This window comes from Eremomyces bilateralis, assembly GCF_010015585.1.
Source record: "Eremomyces bilateralis CBS 781.70 unplaced genomic scaffold P152scaffold_24, whole genome shotgun sequence".
NCBI lineage: Eukaryota > Fungi > Ascomycota > Dothideomycetes > Eremomycetales > Eremomycetaceae > Eremomyces > Eremomyces bilateralis.
The window spans coordinates 34,578-58,560 of record NW_022985090.1 but is presented as its reverse complement, the minus strand read 5'-3'; the positions used below and the strand labels follow the sequence as shown (position 1 = coordinate 58,560).

Sequence of the window (23,983 nt, the reverse complement as noted above, 5' to 3'; positions counted from 1 at the left end):
ATATAACTGGGCTTCCGTCATGGAATGTTCTGCTCCCAGCCTCAACCCCAGCGATCTGACCAAACTGTACCGTCACCAACCCCGTACCCAGCCCAAGGAACCCAGACCTTCTTGCCTTAATGATTCTATACTGTGCCTGGAAGAACCGTTCTCCTTCCACGACGTATTCCCTACCCTAATCCGTCGTCTCCTCCTTCTTCCCGCTCATTGTCAAGTTTGGTACCGCCGGCGGCGGGACTGAAGCATCGCCAGCTAGTTTATCCAACGGCACCGCTACGCTTCCCTCCAACTCTTTCTGAACACCCCCGTTCTCCACCACCTTGGCATCCGTGAAGGATCGCGTCACAACCGCCATGTACGCGATTCCGCCATTATTCTCGAGCAAGTCTAGTGCCTCCGCCTTGATCTCCTGGTCGCGCATGAGAGACTGAAAGACGCGCCGATGCTGTGTTAACCGCCGCGTCAAAATTCGCGGCGTGTCAACATACCAGTCCGCTTGACGCTAAACCGTGCAGCCCAGCGTCAACAAGTGCTCGAGGCGTGCTTGCACGGCGGTAGACTTAGATGCACTGAATTGCTGGGAGACGAACTGCGAGCGGCCTCGAGGTTCGGGGAGAGGGAGCTGAAGATCTCAGTGATGATGGAATGATCATCGGGGGCGTATTCGTCGGTTGGACTCAGCGGGTTCGCTACGAACGGGCCGAGTAGTTGGGAGTGCGAACCGGTGGACGGCAGTGTGTCGTTGAGGAGGACATAGGTCGGTTGTTTGGAGCCTTTGATTACCATTGCTGCGGAAGAGCGGAGTGTGAATTATCTGGATCGGAGAGCTGTATTCGAATGAAGAGAGAGATACCATGGAAACTGTGTTGAATATACGGGTGTGAAGCATGTAAGAAGGCTCCAGCCTCCTGATTTTGTCTAGATGGTTCTATATGCATGGCCCCACGTCTTGCATACGACCTGCAGATGGTACTGCGAAAGCTTGCATACAGTCGGATTCTCAAGTCCATTCATGCCCAACAGGTCAGCTTCTGCTGTGTATGCAACCGTAGAACGCAAACTGTAAACAAGTTAAGCTGCTGTTGGCTTAGGAAAGGGTCGGCATATACACGAATTTGAACTCCCAGGGTGTCTGATTCTCTGTTAGTAGAAGTAGCTATTGTACTAGAATGAAGATCGTTCAGCTTCGCGAGATCACTGCCCCAATAGACCATCTAGCTTAGATAGAGCGTGTACCATGTCGTCCTAGTCCTGTCAATGAAGAACTGGGAAGCGCCCAAACGATGCAGAACTTGGATGAACAGAGGGGAGTAACCAGGCAATATCCTAATAGAATACCCCTCGGATTGACGCAATGGATATTTAGACAAATGTAGCCAAGCAAAGAATCGAATTCTCTGCCGCAAAAGTCGCTTCACTTGTCTTCGAATGTTGATTGTAGCATCGGAGTTCTCCACCCGAGTCCTATTTCCATGGTCAACCAGACACATGAGAGAGACCCGAGAGTCATTCATTGGCCCGAAGTTTCAATAGGCACCCCATTGCTCATTTGCTAGCTGAAGGGTACGTACTCGATGCCAGTGCCTGTGGACTGGGACCGTGGATGATGTGAGGAATGAAGGGAAGGTATGAAGACAGACGCTCTAATTACTCTAAACAACGGCAGAAAACAGCCAAAAAGAAAAGACGCCTTAACTTGAACGACTGTAAACCGATCCAAATGACGCTGTAAGTCAGGAAGAGGGACAAGATGGCCCTGAAGAATACCTGTACCAGTATTTATATTGCATATCGTACCTGACCGGAGTGGCGGATACAAGGCATGCCTGCCCAATCCACTTCCTATCGCGAATGACAGTAGAAATCAACGGACAAAACCATTAAAAGATACCTATACAGAGGTATTTGCCTGAATAATTAAGAGGCGAAGTGATAAGAGAGATGGTAGATAGGTATTAGTGGTGAAGAATGCTGATGAATCAGATATAAAGGGTCCACGACTTCCGCGCAAACGTCATCTGCCATCACCAAAAACGTGTCGAGCCACATATCACATCAAACCAAACGATCCCCAGCACTATCAGAATTCCAGCAAACCATCTTCAAATTAGGTTTCAGCCTATCTATTCTCCTCTCCTTCCTCTGCCTGTCGCATTCAAGATCTCTCGATTCCAACCCGCATCATCTTAGACAGCCTTGAGCAACATCACGACACCAGGCTTTATCATCCTCTCGTTTTTCTCGTGATTGCGCCGTACGCTTTATATTAAGGCTCATACCTACTCTTTGGAAGGCTTTCCGGATATTTCAGGCCGATGAGAAGGATGACAAACTCCCTTTGAACTCAACTTCGACGGGACGTATACGAGACCGAGCGCATCCCATTCTCCGAGCGCAACCGATATTGAGCCTTTTCCGACTGATATCTTGGATATCCCCACATATCACAAGATGGATTCCCAGAATCGAGCGCTTGTCTACTGTCATTCGTGTGAGGAGGAGTGGTTCCGAGATGAACATGGCTTGACGTGCCCGCATTGTCATTCCGAGTTCACAGAGATTGTATGTGCCCACATGAAATGGATCACAATCTCAGCACCAAAACTAACCTGTACACGACAGATTGAAGCTAATCATGATCCGCGAATCGATCAATCCATACCTACCTTAGGTGATCTACCTCAACCCTCACAGCGCCACCCACTCTACGATCATGATCCCTGGGCAGCACCCGATCCCGATGAAGATGATATTGAGAACTTGCAGTTCCGACCAACGCCTAACGGGTTCACAGTAACAGGGACGATACATAGGTCCTTATCACCGACCGGGGAAGCACGAGACGACCATGGCCAACCACGACCGGCACTGCACGACCTATTGAACAACTTCACGTCAATGATGGCTGGTATCGCAGGTCCACAACCAGGAGAGGAGACACGAAGCCCCGGTTCTAACAGCAGAAGCGGACCCGGACAACGGACCCCAACTCCAGACCCGCGAAGCCCAACTTCAGACGAGCGAAATCCGCTTGAGAACATGAATGTTCGAGGAGGGCAGGTAGAGGTCAGGTCAGGGCCAGGTCAGGGGTCAAGGTTTACATTCACCTCGTCAACCCAACTGTTCCCTCGGGATGGAAATGGGTCGCCTCCGGGTAGTCCGCCCGTGGATACCATCCAGAAGTATGTGTTGTCGTTCTCAACTATTACCCCATTCCCTTCGCTGACAACTGATTAGTATCCTGAACGACATGCTTTTCGGCGCCCAAGGCCGCGCCTGGGGTCCTCCGAACCAGGCCCACCCTCCCTCCGGATCCCGCGGCCCCCCTCCCCCACCCTTCCCTCTCGCTACCCTCCTCCAAACTATGCTCGGCGTCCCCCCCGGCGGCGTCCAAGGCGACGGCGTCTACACCCAAGAAGCCTTTGACCGCATCATCTCCCAACTCATGGAGCAAAACGCCACCGGCTCCGCCCCCGGCCCCGCCTCCGCGGAAGCCATCGCCGCCATCCCGCGCGTCAAAATCGACAAATCCATGCTCGGCGACAGCGGCAAGGCCGAGTGCAGCATCTGCATGGACGAGGTGATTTTGGACCAGGAGGTGGCGAAGTTGCCGTGCACCCATTGGTTCCATATCCCCTGCATCGAGGCCTGGCTGGGAGAGCACGATACCTGCCCGCACTGCAGACAAGGCATCGCCAGTGACTCCGAGCCAAAAAACAGCGCCGATGCATCGTTGCCACGTCGATCTGCTTCCGCGACCGCGGTGCCTGCCGGTCCTTCGAGCTCGGTGAGAGGGGGCCGGCCGTCGGATTCGACTATGCCGCAGATGTCCGGACTCCCCGGAGGTTTTCAGTTCCCACCGCCCGATCCGCGGTATTATTCCCAGCCGGCGACGCCGTCGCGGTCGTCAGGGGGCCGGAGGCTGAGTTCAAGCCGGCGAGGCTCGGGGGGTTCGTCGCAGCATGGGGAGGGGCCACAGAGCATTGTGGACAGAGTACGGAATTATTTCAGGGGTCCGAGGGAAGGGAGTCAGGGGGAATAGGTGCGGATGGAAAAGGGTATGGATAACAGAGTAGCACGCCAGGAATATGGACGATGTGGGGACAACAGGAAGTGGTATTTTAGCTTGTTACGATAATGCGTGATGCAGCGTCTTTCTTTGTATATTTTAACGTTATACCGCTTGGGAGAGTCACTCGTGAGAATCAAGGGAAGTCGACTTCAGTGCCATCCATAACGTGGCCGATTGCCTCTACCCAGTGACTACCTAGATTACATACAGGAAAAGGTATTGAGCCTTTCAACACCGATGGATCCCAGAATTGCATCAGACAGTTGTTACGCGCTTTTATGGCGACGTGGTGAGTGGAATGGAAAAATACAAAGACTGTTATGGTCCCAGGCCTGCGGCCTGTTCCCTTGGTTGTGGCTGAAGACGTGGCTGGTGGATTATATCAGAGAAGCAAACAAACATGGTAACACAGCAGTAGGGCATTGGAGAGGAGAGTCGCTATCTCGCGCACAAAGGTGCCGGGAGATTTCTTCTCTCTCTCTCTCTCTTCAGTTTAGATTAATGGAACTTGGTAATCGCAGACCTTGCGCATCCAGACCGTGTCAAAGACTGCTGAATGGTGCTGAGCAGTGATCAGTGTCTCCAGCAAGAAACCGAACCATCCGAACCATCCGAACCATCCGCACCATCCGAACCATCCAAATCCATATATGCCGTCCGTTGCCAGGAACATCATTTGCGTGCTTGATCTGGTCACTTCGCTCGTCACTGCCGTCAGCAACTACCTCGTCGACTGCCGCATTATACCGATGCCCAGAACCTGAACATCATGGCCTTCTTCGTCGAGAGTATTCCTTTTCTGGAGTGCTAGAGCCGGATTATAGAATTGAGGCTGAAGATTAATATTCAAGTTATTGTTTGTTATAACTAGCACCCTGGTCCGACTCTGCGAAGTTACTTCCGCACAATTCGAGATTCGCCCCCTTTTTTCCAGTGCTGGATTTCTTTCTGCAGGTCTGTAATCTGCCATTCTAGCTCGTGAATGGTCCGCTTGCTCATCCTAATGGCATCGGTGTTGGCCTCGCCAGCAAGGGAGAGGTCAAAGAGCACATTGTTCAGTGTATCATCGCGGTTATTGATTGAGGAAGGGTTCGAATGAGTCTATCCGCTTCTTGTATGCTCTACTGTTCATTCTATAAGCCAGCCACTTCAGCTCCCCGATGTTCATCTCTGCTGAACTGACCCGGATTCGACCACACCCACCATGGAGGGGTGTCACGGATTGATACTGGATGATGTAAAATCAAGGTAGTAACGTAACAAGTTAGATTCATCTATGAAGAGGGAAGAATCTACGTCTACGTCAGCAGGAGGTTGTAAAGTCTACAAGTGATGAAGTGGTAAGTCCCGTGACCCAAATCTGGTGACTTGTGCATGGTGGAAGTCCACTCCATCACAAGGGGAACAACTAGAACAGAGGGTACCGACGTACCTTAGTCGAAAATCGTTGCGTGTCGATCTACAACAATACGGCCTGGGGACTGAAATACTGCCACCGCGGGTCTCAATCCAGTCTATTCAGCGTCTGGCATAGTAGTAGGCCACATAGCCTGGATCAGTCCATGTCTCTAGATCTCTCGCATTGTGGTTGGTAAAGTGACACTTGCTATGGCGTTCCCCGAACTGGTATCGTTCGAGCATTTTCCTGTACCTAGTATTCCCGAAACCAACTTGCCATTGACCTAGTAGACATTGGAGTTAAGTGGCCCACAAGCCTGAAGGAGCTGCTTACCTGCATGAGATGTTCCTCAGACAACCGCCCTATTCCAGACTTGGTGCCCAGTGCCGAGGCTGGTTCGCAATGATTCTTTCGACCTCCTCCAAGGCTTCTGCCACTTTCGTCTTTGCGTCGCTCGTGTTAGAGCAGCCTGTAGCGTCTTGCATGAATCGTTGCTAGTATTGTGGTATCCCAAGAAATCGCACACCCCTCAGCTTGCGGGCAAACCAGTCTGTTTGGCAAGATCCTCCTGACTGACCATCGTATCCTTCGGCCACCATCTCAATGAGTCTCGCAGCTAAAAGTCGAGCGTGGAGGATGTTGCGGTGTTGGAAAAAGAAACCCGCCAGTTGGCTAGGCTTGTGATCGATATTCCATATGGATGGATATATAGCTTGCTCGCTAGAGAAAGAGTGATGAAGCCGTTCTTATACATCCATGCGTCTGAATAGCCCTTGAGCTATTTCATATGCAGCATGGAAACCGCTTCAGGGACTCAGAGCAGGGCTCGTGGATTGTGCGAACCATAGATTGGGGTTTTGAGTCATCTCCTTTACGATGGAGCCGGCGATTCCATCCGGCCGTTCGTTGCCCTCGAAGGATGCCTATTCAGTGCCGCTTGTGCGTTCGATTACGCGAGGGTCGTGTGCCGATTCGGGTTGAAAGCATCTCTCTGCGCAGAGCAATTTTTATCTGGCATCCATACCTCCAGTTTCGTTTCCGGGACACACAGAACGTGGGGGTGTTTCGCTGGTGTTGACTCCAGCCATACGTCCTTATCCCCAGCCTGGTATATGTCCCGGGCCTAAGTCAACATCTTGGAAGACACAGCGTAGCCGTCTCGAGAGCCTTGGCTTTTAAACCTAAAGAATCCCACCACCTTGCCATCATCATTGAGAATTGCTGATCCAGAACTCCCATTCATTGGGCGACGCATATACTGTTTTAAACAATGTTCCTAGGCATATATTTTAGCTCTTCTAACCCCACGCAAAGTGTTGTTCTAATCTGAACCGGAATGTCTTTCGTTGTTCCCGCAGAGAAAGTTCCATGACTCTAGGTTGGAGGCTAGGCCTTCCTCTCACAGAGCGCGGAATCACAGATGATTCAACCACCTCTAATTGCCAGGTACGTCACCGCAGCGATAAGTGTCCCCTGGTTGTGGTCGGACGAGGCGAACGGACTACCAACGCGAAGCCGGACGAAAACGACGTGATGGGAATGGCGGTAACCGCGGAGAGAACAATAACTGGAGAACTACAGACCGTAAGCCCATGAGCTTATGATCTAGGTGTCGTTCGTCTGGAGCGACTCGGTGACAAGCCAACGTCGAGTAGCTATAGTAAATGAGATGAATGCGGAGGCATATAGAGTGTAATAATTTTGTGATCCTTGCAGAAATCCTGGAATTCGATGGTGTTGTGACTGTTATGGCCATCTATAATCAGGAGCCGATAGGCACTAGTAGTACGGCCTTCTGTGAAGCGATTGAAATGCTCCAATCACTCAAATCCATGCTCAAGAGACGTCCAGCCTTCTCGCTAACTGATAGAACCCAATCAGGCCTATCCGCAATCGCCTCGTACCAGGTATCATAGTGTCGAGCGCCTTTGAAGATGATAAAGGGTGGGACAACCTAACCTTGCGCGCTGGCAGCAATGATCGATGTCACCCAATCTGTATTGCCTGGTTGCAACGTTTTTGGAGACTGACGTCGTTCGGTACCCGTGATGACCATGCGCGTCCCGATTACGCCCATTTGAAAGCCAACCTCATCAAAGTTGTCTGTATCTTCATCTAGGATGCCGTATTTTGCCTTTACGTTGCGTACGAGGCGAAACCACGCGCGAATAATCTCTGGATCTTGGTTCAGGGCTCTTTTATAGTCGTACTTTCGATTAACGCGTGTTTTGAGCTCTGGAACGCGTTGTACGAATCTTGAAGGCCAATTGATGCCAACATGAGCCTGACCGCGATCGCTGAGTAGCTTGTTGGCTATATCTCGCAACATGCCATAATTAAGTTGAAATCCGCGCGCGTCGACGTCGAGACAGTAATTGATAATAACCCTCTCTTCTATGTCTGAGAGCTTTTTCGAATTGGGAGCGCGATCGCGTCGTGAAGGAGTCCCATGACGGCGATCAGATAGCGTACTTTTCGAGACGTTATAGGTCTTTGCAGCGCCTCGAATTGATCGAATGTGGCCTTGATCGATAACCTCAATAGCCATATTGATTCCGGCTTCTTTTGAAGAAAATTGAGTGTCGTTGTTGAGTCATTATGAAAAAATAGGGATGATCGCTGTCGTGAGTAGAAGTGTCCGACTCGGTGGTGGATTACGTTAACTATTCTGAAAAAATTATAAACGCGATGGCGCGGAGATGTCAACCACCAATTCATGCCTTCGAGACATGTGCTCGTAGCAGTCCTCTCTTGACAGCTGAATGCTACGTTGAAAATGGAACGAGGCTGGAAATATATTCTAGTAAGTTTATAAAATTTGGATGGCGTTTGAATATTGCAAATTAAGGCACAAGGAGCAACTAATGGAAGGACGCGGGAGGGAATGCCTTCTGGATCGGGGTTGGCTGAATATACGGCGTCATGTTCAATATGTCAAGACTATAACGGCAGTGAGGAAAGGTTATATAAACTTATTTGCAACAGTTTATGAGATGAGGAAAAGGCTCACGTTAGCTAGAAAAGGAATGGCAGAATAAGTAAAGACATCAAAGAGAAACCTCCGAATTCATGCTCTAGTTGAAGACTTTATAGAATACAGATTTCAGAAAGGCTGAGAGAAGAAGACAAACAAATAGAAATAGACAAACGGAGGAGAGTAACGCTGGTGATTCCTGTAGCTGCTCCTGACTCTTGGGCAAGCACTCCATGTTCTAATGACTCGGCTCCCGATGGAATTTTTAGTCTAGGGTATCTGTTACTCCATGTCCGACATCGACAGGAACCGGTAAGGTAAGTTCAGTATTTGTCGACGACCTTGCACAAATACTGCAACTGTTTGCGATGGAGAGGTCAGACAGAGAGCTCCACGGACGATGACGTAGTGGGACATGGTTCGACTCAGCGTAACGCGACAGAATGTAACTCATCACAAGTTTCTCTCAATGCTTCGTTCGCAAAGCAATATCAAGATGTCGTATTTTCTAACTCCAACAGAAAAGCTTCACGTTACATCGAAGCAAATCTCTGCTCATGGCTTATCACCAAACACATCGATCCGGAACAAACCTCTGTTGATCTATCATGGCGCGTTCCGTCCCGACCGTCTCTCAGCATCGACCATCGAAGACCATCTAAATAAGGTCGGAGTTGTCACTCCACAGTGGCGCTATACGATGTACAGCCAGTCTCATTTCCACACCACAGCCGACGAGGTCCTCTGCGTCTCTTCAGGATCCGCGGAACTTTGCTTCGGTGGTGAGGACAACACAGGCCGAGTGGAGACGACGGTCGAGAAGGGCGATGTGATGATTGTTCCAGCGGGTGTATTGCATCGGCTTATGGCAGACAAGGGCGGGTTCCAGATGGTCGGAAGTTATCCGAAAGGTTGCGATTGGGATATGTGCTATGGAAAAAAGGGGGAGGAAGAGAAGATCCAGAAGATCAAGGATTTGCCATGGTTTTCGAAGGATCCAATCTATGGCGACGACGGGCCAGTTTGTCGACTGTGATGGCTAAGTGGCTATCTTCAAATCTAGGAGGAGAAACTGCCATGAAGATTGGGACCTCTAAGTGTTAGTTAAGAGCTCTGCTCTATGGAACTATGACAGTATATCGTCAATCGTGGTCTGGTGGACTTTGTTCGAGCTGAACTTGGAGATAAAAAGTCGCCTCTGCCTCACTCCTCAGGCATCAAAATCTCGACACCCAAGTCACGTGAATATAGGCAACGCCAGGCGGCAATGTCATCATAGTAGTCAGCCTCAGGCAACTACGCCACGACCGGGGTCCAGGCGATGCTTCGACTGGCAGGAGCGACTAAGGCAGATGATGAACTGAACTGATGGTGATAACTGATTCACATTTCCCACCACTTCTCTGTTGACCTTTCTCTCTTCTCCAGCTGTCAACACGCTTCATGTCATCCTGGGAGCTGTGAAGAGAGGTACACACCAACCTCCAAACACCTATCTTCTGTGAGTTTTGGAACCGATCATCATCACCAGCTGCCCTCCTATATTCCCTCCGCGCCTCCAGTACAGTACTTACTAATCTACCTTCTTTAGCAGCTGTCGCTACAATATCAGAGACTCCCCTCGGATCTCTATCTTCCCTTGATAACGACGGAGCGGTCCGGGCCTCTGCGATCGGCCGACGCTCCTACACTTCAGCTTCTCCCATATAACCTTGCCGCCACTGAGAGAACAACCGCTCCAACGTCAACGCAAGCATGGCACGGAATGGTATGGGGATGAACATGAAGGACGATGCGAAGTCAACGTAAGGGATCATTCATGGCGGGACCACAAGCGAGTGTCATGGCTAACGGTGAGTTGCAGATGGTCGCAACTGGAATCGGGGGTCGACCGAATTATGACCCAGCTGCAAAAGGGCATGGACATGAAGATGTACATGAGCCTCTACACTGCCATACACAACTTCTGCACAGCTCAGAAAGCCGTGGGATCAGGATCTTTCAGCAACAACCAGAGATCAGCTACTGGTGGAGGAGGTACTGTACACATTGAATCTTATTTCGCTGCTGTTTCAGAGCACCGTCAACCCAACCTTGAAGCTATGCCGGGCTCTTCATTATTAGCTACCATCGTACCGCCTTCAGCCGCTCCGAACACTTTCCATCTTATATCTTAGTCTGATTGAGCTCTTGTCTTCTCCAGGCATTTGATGTTAATGGTCGGAATTAGGTACATTATTGCTAACGACTCCCACAGCACATCTCCTAGGCGAAGACTTATACAACCACCTAATCAACTATCTCAGGGGACATCTAGCTGGTGTCCTTGAACGATCGAAAGCTCACAGCGATGAAGCCCTTCTACACTACTATATCAGCGAATGGAACCGCTACACAACCGCGGCGACTTACAACAACCATCTCTTCCGATACCTCAACCGACATTGGGTGAAGCGGGAGATGGACGAGGGCAAGAAGAACGTCTATGATATCTACACCCTCCATCTGGTGCGCTGGAAAGAAGACATGTTCAACCACACCCACAAAGAGGTTATGAAAGCTGTCCTGCGGCTTGTGGAAAAGCAGCGCAATGGTGAGACCATCGAGCAGTCTCAGATTAAGCAAATCGTCAACTCCTTCGTCTCCCTCGGCCTGGACGAGTCCGACAGTACGAAATCTACTTTGGACGTCTACCGAGAGTACTTCGAGAAGCCATTCCTCGCTGCGACTAAAGCCTATTATGAGCAAGAGTCGAAGGTGTTTTTGGCCGAGAATAGCGTGGTGGAGTATATGAAGAAAGCCGAGCTCCGACTGGATGAGGAGAAGGATCGCGTTTCACTGTATTTGCTCAATGAGATCACCCAACCGCTCATGAGGACGTGCGAAGAAGCGCTTATCGCCGATCATTCCTTGCTTCTTCGAGACGAATTCCAAAGCCTTCTGGACAACGATCGCCAGGAAGACCTAGGCAGGATGTACAAACTCCTAGCTAGAATACCGGATGGACTTGACCCTCTTCGCACCCGATTCGAGACCCACGTTCGCAAATCGGGTCTTGCTGCCATCGAAAAGACCACCGATAAAGAAATCATGGAACCCAAAGTCTATGTGGAGACTCTCCTCGATGTCCACACGCAGTATCAGTCTCTCGTCAACATGGCTTTCAACGGCGAAGCGGAGTTTGTTCGGTCTTTGGATAACGCCTGCCGAGAGTTCGTCAATCGGAATAAGGTCTGCAAGTCTGGCACGACCAAGTCTCCCGAACTTCTGGCGAAGTACTGTGACACGCTACTAAAGAGATCAGGGGCGAAGAATTCCGAAGAAGACGATGTGGAGAAGCAGCTAACGCATATCATGACGGTCTTCAAGTACATCGAAGACAAAGACGTGTTCCAGAAGTTTTACACGCGAGGTCTCGCACGACGTCTGGTCCACCAACTTTCTGCTTCCGACGATGCAGAGACGAGCATGATAAGCAAGATGAAGGAGGCTTGCGGCTTCGAATACACCAACAAGCTGCAGCGAATGTTCCAGGACATGCAACTGTCCAAGGACCTCAACTCCAACTACAAGGAATGGCTGAACACCTATCTCGACGAACCTGAGAACAAAGCTGTGGTGGACACCTACTTCCAGATCCTAGGCACCAGCTTCTGGCCTCTCACCGCTCCCAATACGAAGTTCTCCCCACCCGAAATCATCTCGAAGACGTACGACCGATTCCAGAAATTCTACCTCACGAAGCACCAGGGTCGGAAACTCACCTGGCTGTGGCAGCTGTCCAAGGGCGAAGTGCGCGTGAACTACATCAAGCCCGGCAAGGTCCCCCTGACCCTGCAAGTCTCCGCATATCAGACCGCCATCCTCCTCCTCTTCAACGACGCTGACACCCTCACGTACGAGGACATTGAGCAGGGCACGCTCCTCTTCAAGGAGCAACTGGAGCCCAGTGTCGCGTTGATGGTCAAAGCGAAGATTCTAAACATCCAACCGGAGGGTGCCAAGCCCGAGAAAGGGACCACGTTCTCTCTCAACTACGGCTTCCGGACCAAGAAGATGAAGATCAACCTCAACCTGGCGGTCAAATCGGAGGCGAAGCAGGAAGTGGAGGACACGCACAAGACGATCGAAGAAGACCGGAAGCTTCTACTCCAGGTATGTATCATGCCTCTATGCTGATATCTTGCGGTCTGCTAACCATTCTACAGTCCGCCATCGTCCGCATCATGAAGTCGCGAAAGCGAATGAAGCACCAACTCCTCATCACCGAAACCATCGAACAGATCAAGAACCGCTTCATGCCCCACGTCGCCGACATCAAGAAGTGCATCGACATCCTCCTCGAGAAAGAATACCTCGAGCGCATCGACTCCGAGGATCTTGGCTACCTAGCCTAACCCCCCCTCCTCCACGCCAATACGAAGCGCACAAAGTCTCCGGACTCCACGACCTCCTTCCCCCCTCCCTTGACCCCAAACCCCCTCATAGACGGCGGCAGTCAGTCGCACCATTCTCGTTTCCCAGCACAGGCATCCACGATGCCCCGGCATTCTGGCGTTCTGCATATTTCCCGGTTTCCCGCGTCCCGCTGGCTTCACATTCGGGCCCGTCCGCATACCGCACGGCATGCGGCGGGTGAAGTGATGAGCATTCTGATATGGGACGACGATGGATGGGTCGGTTTGGTGAGCGGGCGGGTGCCTGGATTTTACGTTTCCATGGTAGGGTGGGGTATGTGTAGATGAGATAAAAATGGAAATTCATTGTTTAACTTGGCGTTTGTGGTGATGCTGTTTCGTGTCGCATGCGGTCGAGCCTTAGGAGAGGGATAAGAGCGGTGAGGTAAGCATCGCCGTCTAGGGGGATTGTGGATGACAAGGCGAACATGTCGCGGGTTAATCACAATGCCGCCTTATGGAGGCCAGGAAGATGTCGAGCCCCTGGCAAGGAACTGATAAATGCAAGCAACGCTAAACATTGATATGCTATCTTATAATTCAGTCTGAGTCATCCTCGAAGGTTAACTAATTGCCGAAAATCTCTCAATCTACCAGTGAAATTCTATGCCCTTGCCAGACGCTGGGCAATAGGTACCAACCTACCGTATCCAACCGACCATGACCAAGGGAAAATACACCAAAGCCCATACCATGAACCACCGCATGGACGTACAGGACATTCCGTCCAGCAATCCTCGCGTCCCGCGAATGTATTGCAGCCCATTTACTCTAGCGTGAGCGCCCCATCCTCCATATCCCTCCCACCACCCTTCCTGCTTCGGCGTCCGTAACACCAACACAATAACCTGCCCCATGAAAATTCCCAGCGTCGCAATTAGTGGCAGCGACTCCGGCCACTGCGTTTTCGGCGGCCCCGCCGGCGCGACGCCATGGTTAAAGAGAAAGCTCATCCCCGCCGTGAGGAGGATCACCATGATGATGTACGGGAGGCGCTCGTGCGCGTCGAGCCTGTATTTCGTGGCGGTGGTGACGCAGAGGAGGGAGACGAACGCGGAACTGGAGTAGAGGCTATAGAGTGAAGGTGAGTGGGGGTGTTGGGTTCAGGTTGGTGAGGGAGGGGGGTCGTATATGAATAGGTGGGTGAGTGGCGCATCGGGGAGTTCGGGGATGCGGAGAACAGTGTAGCCTCCGCCGCAGACGATGGCGCCGCTGCCGTAGGTGAGGGCCTTTATGCCGGTACTGATTGACTGGGCGGCGACAGTCAGGGGAAGAGCGAATAAGATGCTGGTGCGGGGGGCTTTGGGTAGCCTCAAAGGACTGAAAAGGATGATTCGGGCCGGGGTACCTCCGCGATTGAGGACGTGGGGTCACGGGATAGGAAATTATAGTTGAGCTGTGCTCGAGTGTCCTGATTGAAGAGGTATATAACCTCTGAGGATATGGACGAGGTTGGAAAGCCCGTGTCGACCTGAAGGCTATTCGCAGGAGCATCCTCCAGGCAATCCGGACGTATCCTTCTCTTCAAGAAGCGTTTCAGGTCCTCGGGATAACTGATCTGTCCAGGACGCAGCGAATCGAATTTTTCCTACGTTTAAGGCAGTCCACTAGGGGCCTTGCTAGCTGAGAATCATTCCAGAGCACCTCACCATAGTCCGCAGACTGCAAATGAACTCTGCGTACAAGTTCATGTAGATTATGGGCACGATCGAAGAGTCCGCGTCAACGTAAGTCGAGGCAGAGCAGGAGTATTAAAGGATCCCAATTAATGCCATGCGCCACTCTCTGGTGAACGTGAAAGCCGTGGAAGCTGAGAGGTTGATGCCTCCGAAAAGCTTGCAGCTGGGTTCGTGGCATTGGTATCGCCTTTCTTACCGGTACTTGCGCGTGCTAGCCATGTCGTGAGCGCCTTTCTATAGAAACCATGACTCCGACAAAGAAGAATCTTGCCCCAATACGTATTTTCGAAGATAGAAATCGTTAGCAACCTCTATACTTTCACGTAGCTCTTTCGTAATTCGCAGGATCGAGGAGTCCGTCATGGCCACCAACCAGTTGCTTCAGGCTATAGACTTGCAAGGGAGATATAAACCTAGCTTGCCTTGGAACACCTGTTTGTAGCCAGTGGATTATTGTTTCGTCCGGGTCCAAAGAAAAATTGCTCGGAAATTTTGAAAGGACGGTATAGGTAAGATGGGATGTAAAGCAACAATAAATCAAACGAAGATCCCACAGCTCTCCTAGACACTTACAGGCAGCCCCCGCATGGACCATTCTGATACATTTGGACTTTGTGAGGCCACTCGCAAGGCTATGAGGGGTACGTACCAATACTGTGTCCATAACATCGTGTTGCTGTTACTCTTGTTGACGTTGTCAATCAAATTGTTCCGTTGCGAGCTCCTTGTTCAAGGTCTCATATCATCAAAAATGGCGGATCTGGTTACCGATCAGATACATTCTATCCCCAGGATAACATTTGCATCTCAGACGAGCCTGCCGAGTTTGCTCAGGACACAAGCCGATGGACTGAAGGATGTATCCGGACTCCAAACGAAATTGCCGCCAATGTTGACGCTGCTGGGAAACATCTAAAAATGTTCCGAAGAACCCATGACAGATGAGAGTCGTATGGTTGTCATATGATCACTACCCCAGTTGAGATTCGAGCTAGATGCGTTCCTTCGATATCTAGAAAGAGATATAAGATACAAATGGCGGGCAGTATTTGCCATCTTCTATTGGAACGACGAACTCGATGGTTACTGAAGCGGGGGCTCCAGCTTCCCCTATCGGATGACCGGTGCATTCAGAATGCTAGTGACCAGAAATCTATATCGTCGATCAACCGTAGAATATTAGCTAGAATCGAGAGAAAAGAGGACTTTGGGTGCCTGTCCGCGTAGGACGACGAGAAGACTAGTACGGCTCGTAACACACCGAGTCGGGCGTGGACAGGTCCACGACAGGCGTTACGGAAATAGCCTCTTGCTTCTGTGTCTCTACTTCTATGCACGATCGGATCGACAATAATCATGATGAACATCCGTAGAAATAATGAAGGGACGATATCATAAGGCTTTCTTTATCCTTGAGGATTTTATGAGGAAAAGAACTAATAATGATGTCCAAATTCAGACCCCTTTCTCAGAAGAATGGACAGAGGTCCGAGCCCCTGGTCCGCTCCACTTCGGCACTTCCCGACTTCCGCCACTTCGGCACTTCCCCGCAGCCCGATCAGCGATGCACGTAGTCCAGAACCACAACCTTGGGCCCAGGGCTTGGTTCTCGCCAGCTGCATCTACACCGTCGCCAATTTTCTACATCATTGCCTTCATTTCGACAAGTATCAGCCCCATATTATACCTATTGCATTTGTCGCGATTGTATTCTTCGGGAGCCTGACGAACCAAGACATCTTTCTCCAGCTGCTGCCGTGGGCTCTCCCGTGCGGACTTGGAGCGAGTGAGGTTGTATATCTACTCTTGTCATTCTGGAATGCGGAGTCTTGTGAGGTACATTCTATTTGAAGGACTGAATAGGACATCAATCTCGGCAAATGCATAGGATGAAATTATGTCGGCTACAAACCTGTGGCGGGCCAGGCAAGCGTCTATATTACACAGACTTTGATTCCAGGAGCCGACAGCGTCCGCGCGATTGCATACCATACCCAACTCGAAACTCCTCGCGGATTTAGAAGAAGCAAGGTACAATATAACAGCAGTTTCATCTACCTTCACGTGAATAAACATAATTATGGGTTATTCTCGTATGCTAGCCATTATCCGTGCCCCATGACCGCCCCACAACCTCCAGTTATTGGTGCTCCCACACCAAAAGTCAAACCCACGCCAAAAGTCCAATTTTACCATCATCTTCAAATCTATACCACCAAACATGTCTAAACGTGTCAAATATTCAGAGGAGACTATACAGAAAGCACTCAAGAAGGCTACAGAGCCAAAAAAAAAAAGCAGGGAAATTGGTTAACGTTTCAGCGTTAGCGCGTGAGTTCCAAATCAGCCGGCCTGTCCTTCGAGGCCGCCTTGAAGGAAAAACATCCTATACCAACCGTTCTCCGTTCGTACAAGCGTCTAAACTCGATCAGCTACAGATAAGGCTCTCCTAGCTTGGATCCATCAGCTTGATGAGTGGGGAGCGCCTCCTACGCCTACAGAAATCGAAGCGTGCGCCAACTCTATACTCCGAATAAACGCCCTCGATACAACGCAGCCACCTCACGTTAGTAAGAACTGGAAATATAAATTTATCAAGCGCCACACCCTTTCGCTTATCGACCAAAAACCAGTTAAAGACGACTGCCTACGTGCTGAGGATCTTGGACATATACAGTATTGGTTTCAACTCCTTCAGGAGCAGATTCAAGAGCATGGAATCGAGGCACGGAATATATATAATTTCGACGAAAGTGGCTTCCGCCTTGGTGAAGGGAAGCGGCAAAAAGTGGTTAGTTTCCGACCGGGGGCAAAACGAGGCAGTCCTAGTACGGAGTCAGGCGAATCGGTTACGGATATCGAGTGTGTCGCTGCTGATGGTTTTGTTCTTCCGCCCTACTTTATCTTAAAGGGCGAGAACCATCTTGAACGATGGTACGAAGGCCAGATTCCAGACGATTACTGTATCAACATCTCTAAGTCTGGGTGGTCAAACGACCTTATTGCCTTCGATTGGATCCAGGATTTCCATCGGTATACAAGACACCGGGCTAAGAAGGGGAAACGACTGCTCTTGATGGATAACCACGCTTCGCATCTTACCCATAAGTTCATTCATCCCTCCGCCTATGCGGCCCGGTACAGTATGATTGACCTTACTCGCCCCCAATAACGACCAATTCCTCAGAGCGGGATGTATATAGGTTTCATTTAATTCAGGATCCCAACCTAGTCCCTTTGCACCCAAACAAAGGTAAACGGTAATCCTCCCCCACAGGTATCGGAGGCGAACGCCGCTCGGTGTGATCCAGGCTCTTAGTACTTTGTAGTCGTCGGGGTGTTAAGGTGAAAGGCTTCGCCACTGCTGCGCAGGCGTCGTGAAGGCAATTGTCGGTATCGTCTTCGATGGGCTCCCAGGCTGCCCTGGGTGGAGGTGTAGAGTCCGCTCTCTGCAGGCCTTCAAGAGTATATAGTTTAGTTTCAAAAGCCATTGTATTTCCAATCATCTGTTTCCAATCATCCCTTCCTCATTAGTGTCCTATTAATGGCGAAATCAAAGAGAGCGTAACTGCAACGGAGATGACTGGGGAGGTGGTAAAGGCAAACGCAAATGTTCAAACGCAAATCCAATAATTAAAACCTGACCAGAGGAATACCCAAACGCAACAGTACTACCATGGACAGCAGTACATGTTGATTGTTGATACTCTAAAGGAAGCCAAAGAATTCTTTCACCACCATACCATACCCATTCATCCTCGATAAATGCTGACGGCTGAGACGTGGGTTGAGAAAGAACTGTGGGATTGGAAGGATCCCAAATATATAGTAATCCCCTGTTAGTCATAAGACACGACCCGTCTTCGGTAAACGATAAGCTGCCAATACTGAAATTCGTCTGGAGCGTCCGCAGCGCCATTCCGGACCTGGCGTCCCATATTCTGACCGTCGCGTCGCTCGATGCCGACACCAGCGTCTTACCGTCCGGCGAGAAGGTTACGGCCATAACCCGGTTCGAATGGCCCTTAAGTGTTTGTAGCGCCTTCCCGGACCCGGCGTCCCACACCCTAACCGTCTCGTCCCACGATGCCGACGCCAGAATCGTACTGTCCGGCGAGAAAGCCACGGCCATGACTATGCCCATATGGCCCTTAAGCGTCTGGAGCGCCTTTCCGGACCTGGCGTCCCACACCCTGACCGTCATGTCCCACGGTACCGACGCCAGCGTCTTGCCGTCTGGCGAGAAGACCACGGCTGCGACAAAGCCCGAATGGCCCTTAAGCGTCTGTAACGCCTTCCCGGATCCGGCATCCCATATTCTGACCGTTGCGTCGCCCGATGCCGATGCTAGCGTCTTACCGTCCGGCGAGAAGGTTACGGCCGTAACCCGGTTCGAATGGCCCTTAAGTGTTTGTAGCGCCTTCCCGGACCCGGCGTCCCATATTCTGACCGTCGTATCGTCCGATACGGACGCTAGCGTTTTGCCGTCTGGCGAGAAGGCTACGGCCGTGACCGCGTTCGAATGGCCGTTGAACATCTGTAGCGACTTTCTAGACCCGGTGTCCCACACTCTGACCGTCATGTCCCACGATGCCGACGCTAACATCTTACCGTTTGGCGAGAAGGCTACGGCCGTGACCCGACCCGAGTAACCCTTGAGTATCTGTAGCGTCTTTCCGGACCTGGCGTCCCATATTCTGACCGTCGTGTCCCACGATGCCGACGCCAGCGTCTTGCCGTCCGGCGAGAAGGCCACGGCTGCGACCAGGTTTGAATGGCCCTTAAGCGTCTGCAGCGCCTTCCCGGATCCGGCGTCCCATATTCTGACTGTCGCGTCCCACGATGCCGATACTAGCGTCTTGCCGTCTGGCGAGAAGGCTACGGCCGCGACCCAGCCCGAATGGCCCTTGAGTATCTGTAGCGCCTTTCCGGACCCGGCGTCCCATACTCTAACCGTCGTGTCCCACGATGCCGACGCCAGCGTCCTATCGTCCGGCGAGAAGGTCACGGCTGTAACCCAGCCTGAATGGCCCTTGAGTATCCGTAGCGCCTTTCCGGACCTGGCGTCCCATATTCTGACCGTTGCGTCGCCCGATGCTGACGCCAGCATCTTGCCGTCCGGCGAGAAGGCCACAGCCATGACCACGTTCGAATGGCCCTTAAGCGTCTGTAGCGCCTCTCCGGACTCAACGTCCCATATTCTGACCGTCGCGTCCCATGATGTCGACGCTAGCGTCTTGCTGTCCGGCGAGAAGAGTACGGCCGTAACCCACCCCGAATGGCCCTTAAGTATCTGTAGCGCCTTTCCGGGCCCGGCGTCCCATACCCTGACTATCCCGTCGTCTGATGCCGAAGCTAGCGTCTTGCTGTCTAGCGAGAAGGCTATAGCCGTGACTAGGTTCAAATGGCCCTTAAGCGTCTGTAGCGCCTTTCTAGACCCGGCGTCCCATATCTTGACGGTCGCGTCATCTGATGCCGATGCTAGCATCTTACCGTCTGGCGAGAAGGCTATAGCCGTGACCCGGTTCGAATGGCCCTTGAGCGTCTGTAGCGTCTCTCTAGACCCCGCGTCCCACACTCTGACCGTCGTGTCTCCCGATGCCGACGCCAGCGTCATGCCGTCCGGCGAGAAGGCTACGGCTTTAACGGCCCTTGAATGGCCCTTAAGCGTCTGTAGCGCCTCCCCGGACCCGGCGTCCCATACTCTGACCGTCGTATCCCACGATGCTGATACTAGTGTCTTACCATCCGGCGAGAAGGTCACGGCTGCGACCACGTTCGAATGGCCATAAAGCGTCTGTAGCGTCTCCCCAGACCCGAGATCCCACACCTTGGCCGTCCCGTCGCATGATGCCGACGCTAGTGTCTTGCCGTTCGGCGAGAAGGTCACAGCCGCGACCCAGCCCGAATGGCCCTTAAGTGTCCGTAGCGCCTTTCCGGACTCGACGTCCCATACCCTAACCGTTGCATCGCATAATGCCGACGCCAGCGTCTTACCGTCCGGCGAGAAGGTTACGGCCTTGACTATGCCCGAATGGCCCTTGAGTATCCGTAGCGCCTTTCCGGACCGGGCGTCCCATATTCTGACCGTCGCGTCGCTCGATGCTGACGCTAGCATCTTGCTATCCGGCGAGAAGGTCACGGCAGCGACCCAGTCTAAATGGCCCTTAAATGTTTGTAGCGCCTTCCCGGACTCGGCGTCCCACACCCTGACCGTCGCGTCCACCGATGCCGACGCCAGCGTCTTGCTGTCCGGTGAGAAGGCCACGGACATGACCCAGTCTAAATGGCCCTTAAGCGTTTGTAGCGCCTTTCCGGACCCGGCGTCCCACACCCTGATCGTTGCGTCCTCTGATGCTGATGCCAGCGTCTTGCTGTCCGGCGAGAAGTCCACGGACGTGACCCGGCCTGAATGGCCCTTGAACACCTGTAAATAGTGGCTCCATTTTTCCGACACCTTGGGCATGCATGAGATCCAAGCTGGAACTTCAATCAAGAAGTTCTTCCTGACAATGCTCGCATTCGGACTAAATGTTAGACCCCCGTAATATACTTGTAGTGGTGACGTTTCCAAAACCGGTTGAAAAGTTACGGTGAAGCGTATAGCGTCATGTATGAAAGCTTGTAAACTAGAAGGTGTTGTTCCTTCATTCTTGAGGTCAAGGCGGTGTAGAAAGGTCGATTTTATTCTATCACGAAGCCCTAATCGCATCTGAGGTTGCTCGATTCGCATATTCTGACCGGTCAGCTAGTGTCATCGATTTCCGTGATCGGTCTTCTTACCAATGTTGAGTCTAGCATATCAATCATAAAAGTCGCATCAGAGACACAACCTAGCAATGATAGTACTTCAAGCCAGTGAAGGAAGTGCCTTCGGAGAAATACTTCAATGTCATCGTAGTCGCCAATGTCCATATCGCTTCGCTTGAAATGATATACCCAGAACCGGCATGCGTACTGGACAGGAGGTTGGACATGTCTGTCTAATTCGGTTCCGCTCAAGCCGGCTGTGGAAGCTCCCGGATGTTGGAGATTGCAGATATCGCGCCGTAGGTGCTTTGACATTACTTGAAGACAGTTTTGATAAATTAGACGATGGACGAGTTTCTTGTCGATGTAAAATTGAGGATTCGAGTATCTGCTCTGGTCAAGAAGGAAGTCGTGGAATGATGGATGGAGAAGCCGAATGGTATTTGTCTCGATGTTCGGCATATCGAGAACGGAATATAAGTTGGTCAAGGTTCGTTTTAAAGTGTGGACATCTTTCCCAAGCAGCTCCGCAAGACTAGATACGGATAGCGGATCTCGTAACGTTACCATAGGTCCAACAATTTGGCGAAATAGCTTGTGCAGCCTCCAGCTTTCTTCTTTATCGTATTCTCCTCGGAGAGAATTGGTGAGGACGGTGGTATATATTTTATCAAGCTTCCGCTCTGGTAGAAGTATACCACTGCCTTCCCATAGAAGAGAAGTCAGTCGTGTTTCTGCAAGCTGGCCGTCTTGTTCGATGAACCGACAGGCTGTTGCAGCCCAGATAAACAATCCCCCTGAGTTCTGGACTAGGCGTTCGATAGCTCTGTCTTCCGGCCAGCCGGCCTTAAATCGACATTCTCGTCCAATAAGTCTGAGTTTGCCTCTCAGGAAAACAGAAATGTCGTGGTCTATAATCGACCGCTTAATATCATCAAGTACTAAATCTTGGTGCTCGTCTTCTCGTATTTGGTGGAACCCATGCTGGATCGGAACCTCAGGCCTGCTCGTTAAAAGCACTCGTAGCTTAATAACCTTTAATGATTGAACTTCAGCTAGAAGTTGTAAAATAATCTGAATATTGTTCTGATCTTCACACTCATCAAGCGCGTCGACAACAAGGACATGTTTCGATCGGCAATCCTTGTCGTCAAGTTTCGATAAGGGACCAAGAATGAGTTCGTGCCACTGATCGTGGAGAGACCAGCTTGAAATATTATTGCACTTAGATATAGCATCGCAAATCTTAGGCTTCAAATCTGGTATTGCATTCGCAAGCTGGAATGCAATACTTGTAATGAACTTTCCGGTGCGACCAACATCCCCCCCGGTCCGTGAGAAGAAGAAGCTCCCCGTAAGTTGACCCTTCTGAGAGTAACTGGCGGCCACTGTTCGCGCTATTGTAGACTTGCCAGTGCCGGCCAAACCGCTCAGCCAGAAGATGAATGGTGAGCGTTCTCCATCAGCCCAGTTGTATATCTCTCGGAGGAGGGCGACACGGGTATCGGGGTGGCAGGTTGGTTCGTGCTGTCGCTTGAATGATTTGAACGATGCATCGGCAGCAATGGGTAAGATATTAAGTACTCGATCTAAATCTAGACTGCTAGTCAATTTGATGTATCTAGAAGCCGCAAAACTGAGGTACTTACCGGAGGTATCGCCGCTATTGCGTACCATTACCATTGTTACGTTATGCCTTGATGGAATACTCAACGATGTAATCTCGTCACAACTTTGGTCTGCATAGGTGTTGATCGACGATTTTGATCGACGAACAAAAGACCTCGTCATGCGTATTGAAGCGGCAGCGTCTAGGTGCACCTGATGATTCGTCGCAGCCCCTCAGCACCGTCTCAATTGAAGTGTAGCCCTCCCAACGGGCCAACGTACCGTTCATCCCTCCATTCCAGTGTTCGTTTCTTTACCTCGGTTGGGAACCCATCGATTAATCTCCATGAACGGTTTCTGTAACCATAACGAACCCTCTTAATATTACTGCTGCTATCGTAGACATCACCACGGCAGCTCTTTAGAGCGCATAGTTCCTCGCCAAGACCATCAACAATGTTAAAGATGCTCCAGACGCCGCCAAAGATATTAGCACAGTTAAGCCCGTGTTGCACAGGTTGGAGCAGGCATTACAAAGCGACACGGTAGTTTCTGACGCCATTTCCAAAGGGCTTTCAGCCTAGGCGAAACGCTCTCGTTTCATTACTGGTGGTGCCCAAGACTCCCTGCCATAGCGCCAAGGCGTCGTGTTTGGCAAACGATATTTTCGGATCTCGCCTCAGAGAGCCTTCACAACTTCTCCACGCTAGATTCACGGCTCTGGCAGCCCGAAATTGTGCGAATGGGCAATCGGCCTTGCTCGAGACATGGATCAGGTTTGTGTTGAGGAGGAAGGGGGCAACGTGTGCGGTCTGGGTAAGGCCGGTGGTAGGGCGAGGAAACTCTGCTTCAGGCGGTTTAGAGAGCTGAAATGGTTGAGATGGCGGGTGTTCTGACTGCTGGACATGAATTGGTGGGTTGGGCGAGGCAGATTACGCGCTGTCGGATATGCTGGTAGATGGTTCGGATTGAAGCGATGTAGAAGGCGTTGATTGTATTCGTGGGGGAAGAGGCGATTGACTGGGCGCCGCTGCCGCTAAATGC

General features: G+C 51.2%; 6 protein-coding genes across 6 annotated transcripts; 4 read left to right on the top strand and 2 right to left on the bottom strand.

The window, feature by feature from the left end:
• Positions 1 to 113: 113 nt before the first annotated feature.
• Positions 114 to 786, bottom strand: P152DRAFT_484566 (uncharacterized protein; the record flags this gene model as incomplete). The annotated part of the gene is made up of 2 exons (XM_033682012.1): positions 114 to 502; positions 571 to 786. 2 exons carry the CDS (start codon positions 784 to 786, stop codon positions 176 to 178), a joined length of 543 nt encoding a protein of 180 aa, XP_033531089.1. The 3' UTR covers positions 114 to 175.
• Positions 787 to 2,451: 1,665 nt separating this feature from the next.
• On the top strand, positions 2,452 to 4,042 carry P152DRAFT_476372 (uncharacterized protein; the record flags this gene model as incomplete). The annotated part of the gene is made up of 3 exons (XM_033681501.1): positions 2,452 to 2,562; positions 2,623 to 3,182; positions 3,238 to 4,042. 3 exons carry the CDS (start codon positions 2,452 to 2,454, stop codon positions 4,040 to 4,042), a joined length of 1,476 nt encoding a protein of 491 aa, XP_033531088.1.
• A 4,948-nt stretch (positions 4,043 to 8,990) lies between these two features.
• On the top strand, positions 8,991 to 9,590 carry P152DRAFT_461407 (RmlC-like cupin). Its single transcript, XM_033680122.1, has one exon. The coding sequence runs from the start codon at positions 9,146 to 9,148 to the stop codon at positions 9,479 to 9,481; it is 336 nt and encodes a 111-aa protein (XP_033531087.1). The 5' UTR covers positions 8,991 to 9,145; the 3' UTR covers positions 9,482 to 9,590.
• Positions 9,591 to 10,690: 1,100 nt separating this feature from the next.
• Positions 10,691 to 12,885, top strand: P152DRAFT_157803 (Cullin-domain-containing protein). The gene is made up of 2 exons (XM_033673989.1): positions 10,691 to 12,600; positions 12,654 to 12,885. Exons 1-2 carry the CDS (start codon positions 10,906 to 10,908, stop codon positions 12,840 to 12,842), a joined length of 1,884 nt encoding a protein of 627 aa, XP_033531086.1. The 5' UTR covers positions 10,691 to 10,905; the 3' UTR covers positions 12,843 to 12,885.
• A 3,047-nt stretch (positions 12,886 to 15,932) lies between these two features.
• On the top strand, positions 15,933 to 16,662 carry P152DRAFT_157765 (uncharacterized protein). Its single transcript, XM_033673987.1, has one exon. The coding sequence runs from the start codon at positions 16,058 to 16,060 to the stop codon at positions 16,430 to 16,432; it is 375 nt and encodes a 124-aa protein (XP_033531085.1). The 5' UTR covers positions 15,933 to 16,057; the 3' UTR covers positions 16,433 to 16,662.
• A 1,281-nt stretch (positions 16,663 to 17,943) lies between these two features.
• Positions 17,944 to 23,352, bottom strand: P152DRAFT_157731 (WD40 repeat-like protein). Its single transcript, XM_033673986.1, has 4 exons — positions 23,222 to 23,352; positions 22,981 to 23,152; positions 21,365 to 22,926; positions 17,944 to 21,317 (listed from the first exon to the last, which is right to left on the bottom strand). The coding sequence occupies exons 2-4, from the start codon at positions 23,120 to 23,122 to the stop codon at positions 18,135 to 18,137; spliced, it is 4,887 nt and encodes a 1,628-aa protein (XP_033531084.1). The 5' UTR covers positions 23,123 to 23,152; positions 23,222 to 23,352; the 3' UTR covers positions 17,944 to 18,134.
• Positions 23,353 to 23,983: the final 631 nt, after the last annotated feature.

Coding starts and splice junctions, on each gene's coding strand:
- P152DRAFT_461407 (XM_033680122.1), top strand. CDS start 9,146: ATGTACAGCCAGTCTCATTTCCACACCACAGCCGACGAGGTCCTCTGC.
- P152DRAFT_157803 (XM_033673989.1), top strand. CDS start 10,906: ATGGACGAGGGCAAGAAGAACGTCTATGATATCTACACCCTCCATCTG. Junction 12,601..12,653: donor ACCGGAAGCTTCTACTCCAG/GTATGTATCATG, acceptor ACCATTCTACAG/TCCGCCATCGTCCGCATCAT.
- P152DRAFT_157765 (XM_033673987.1), top strand. CDS start 16,058: ATGGACAGAGGTCCGAGCCCCTGGTCCGCTCCACTTCGGCACTTCCCG.
- P152DRAFT_157731 (XM_033673986.1), bottom strand. CDS start 23,122: ATGACGAGGTCTTTTGTTCGTCGATCAAAATCGTCGATCAACACCTAT. Junction 22,927..22,980: donor CAATAGCGGCGATACCTCCG/GTAAGTACCTCA, acceptor CTAGCAGTCTAG/ATTTAGATCGAGTACTTAAT. Junction 21,318..21,364: donor ATATGCTAGACTCAACATTG/GTAAGAAGACCG, acceptor CTGACCGGTCAG/AATATGCGAATCGAGCAACC.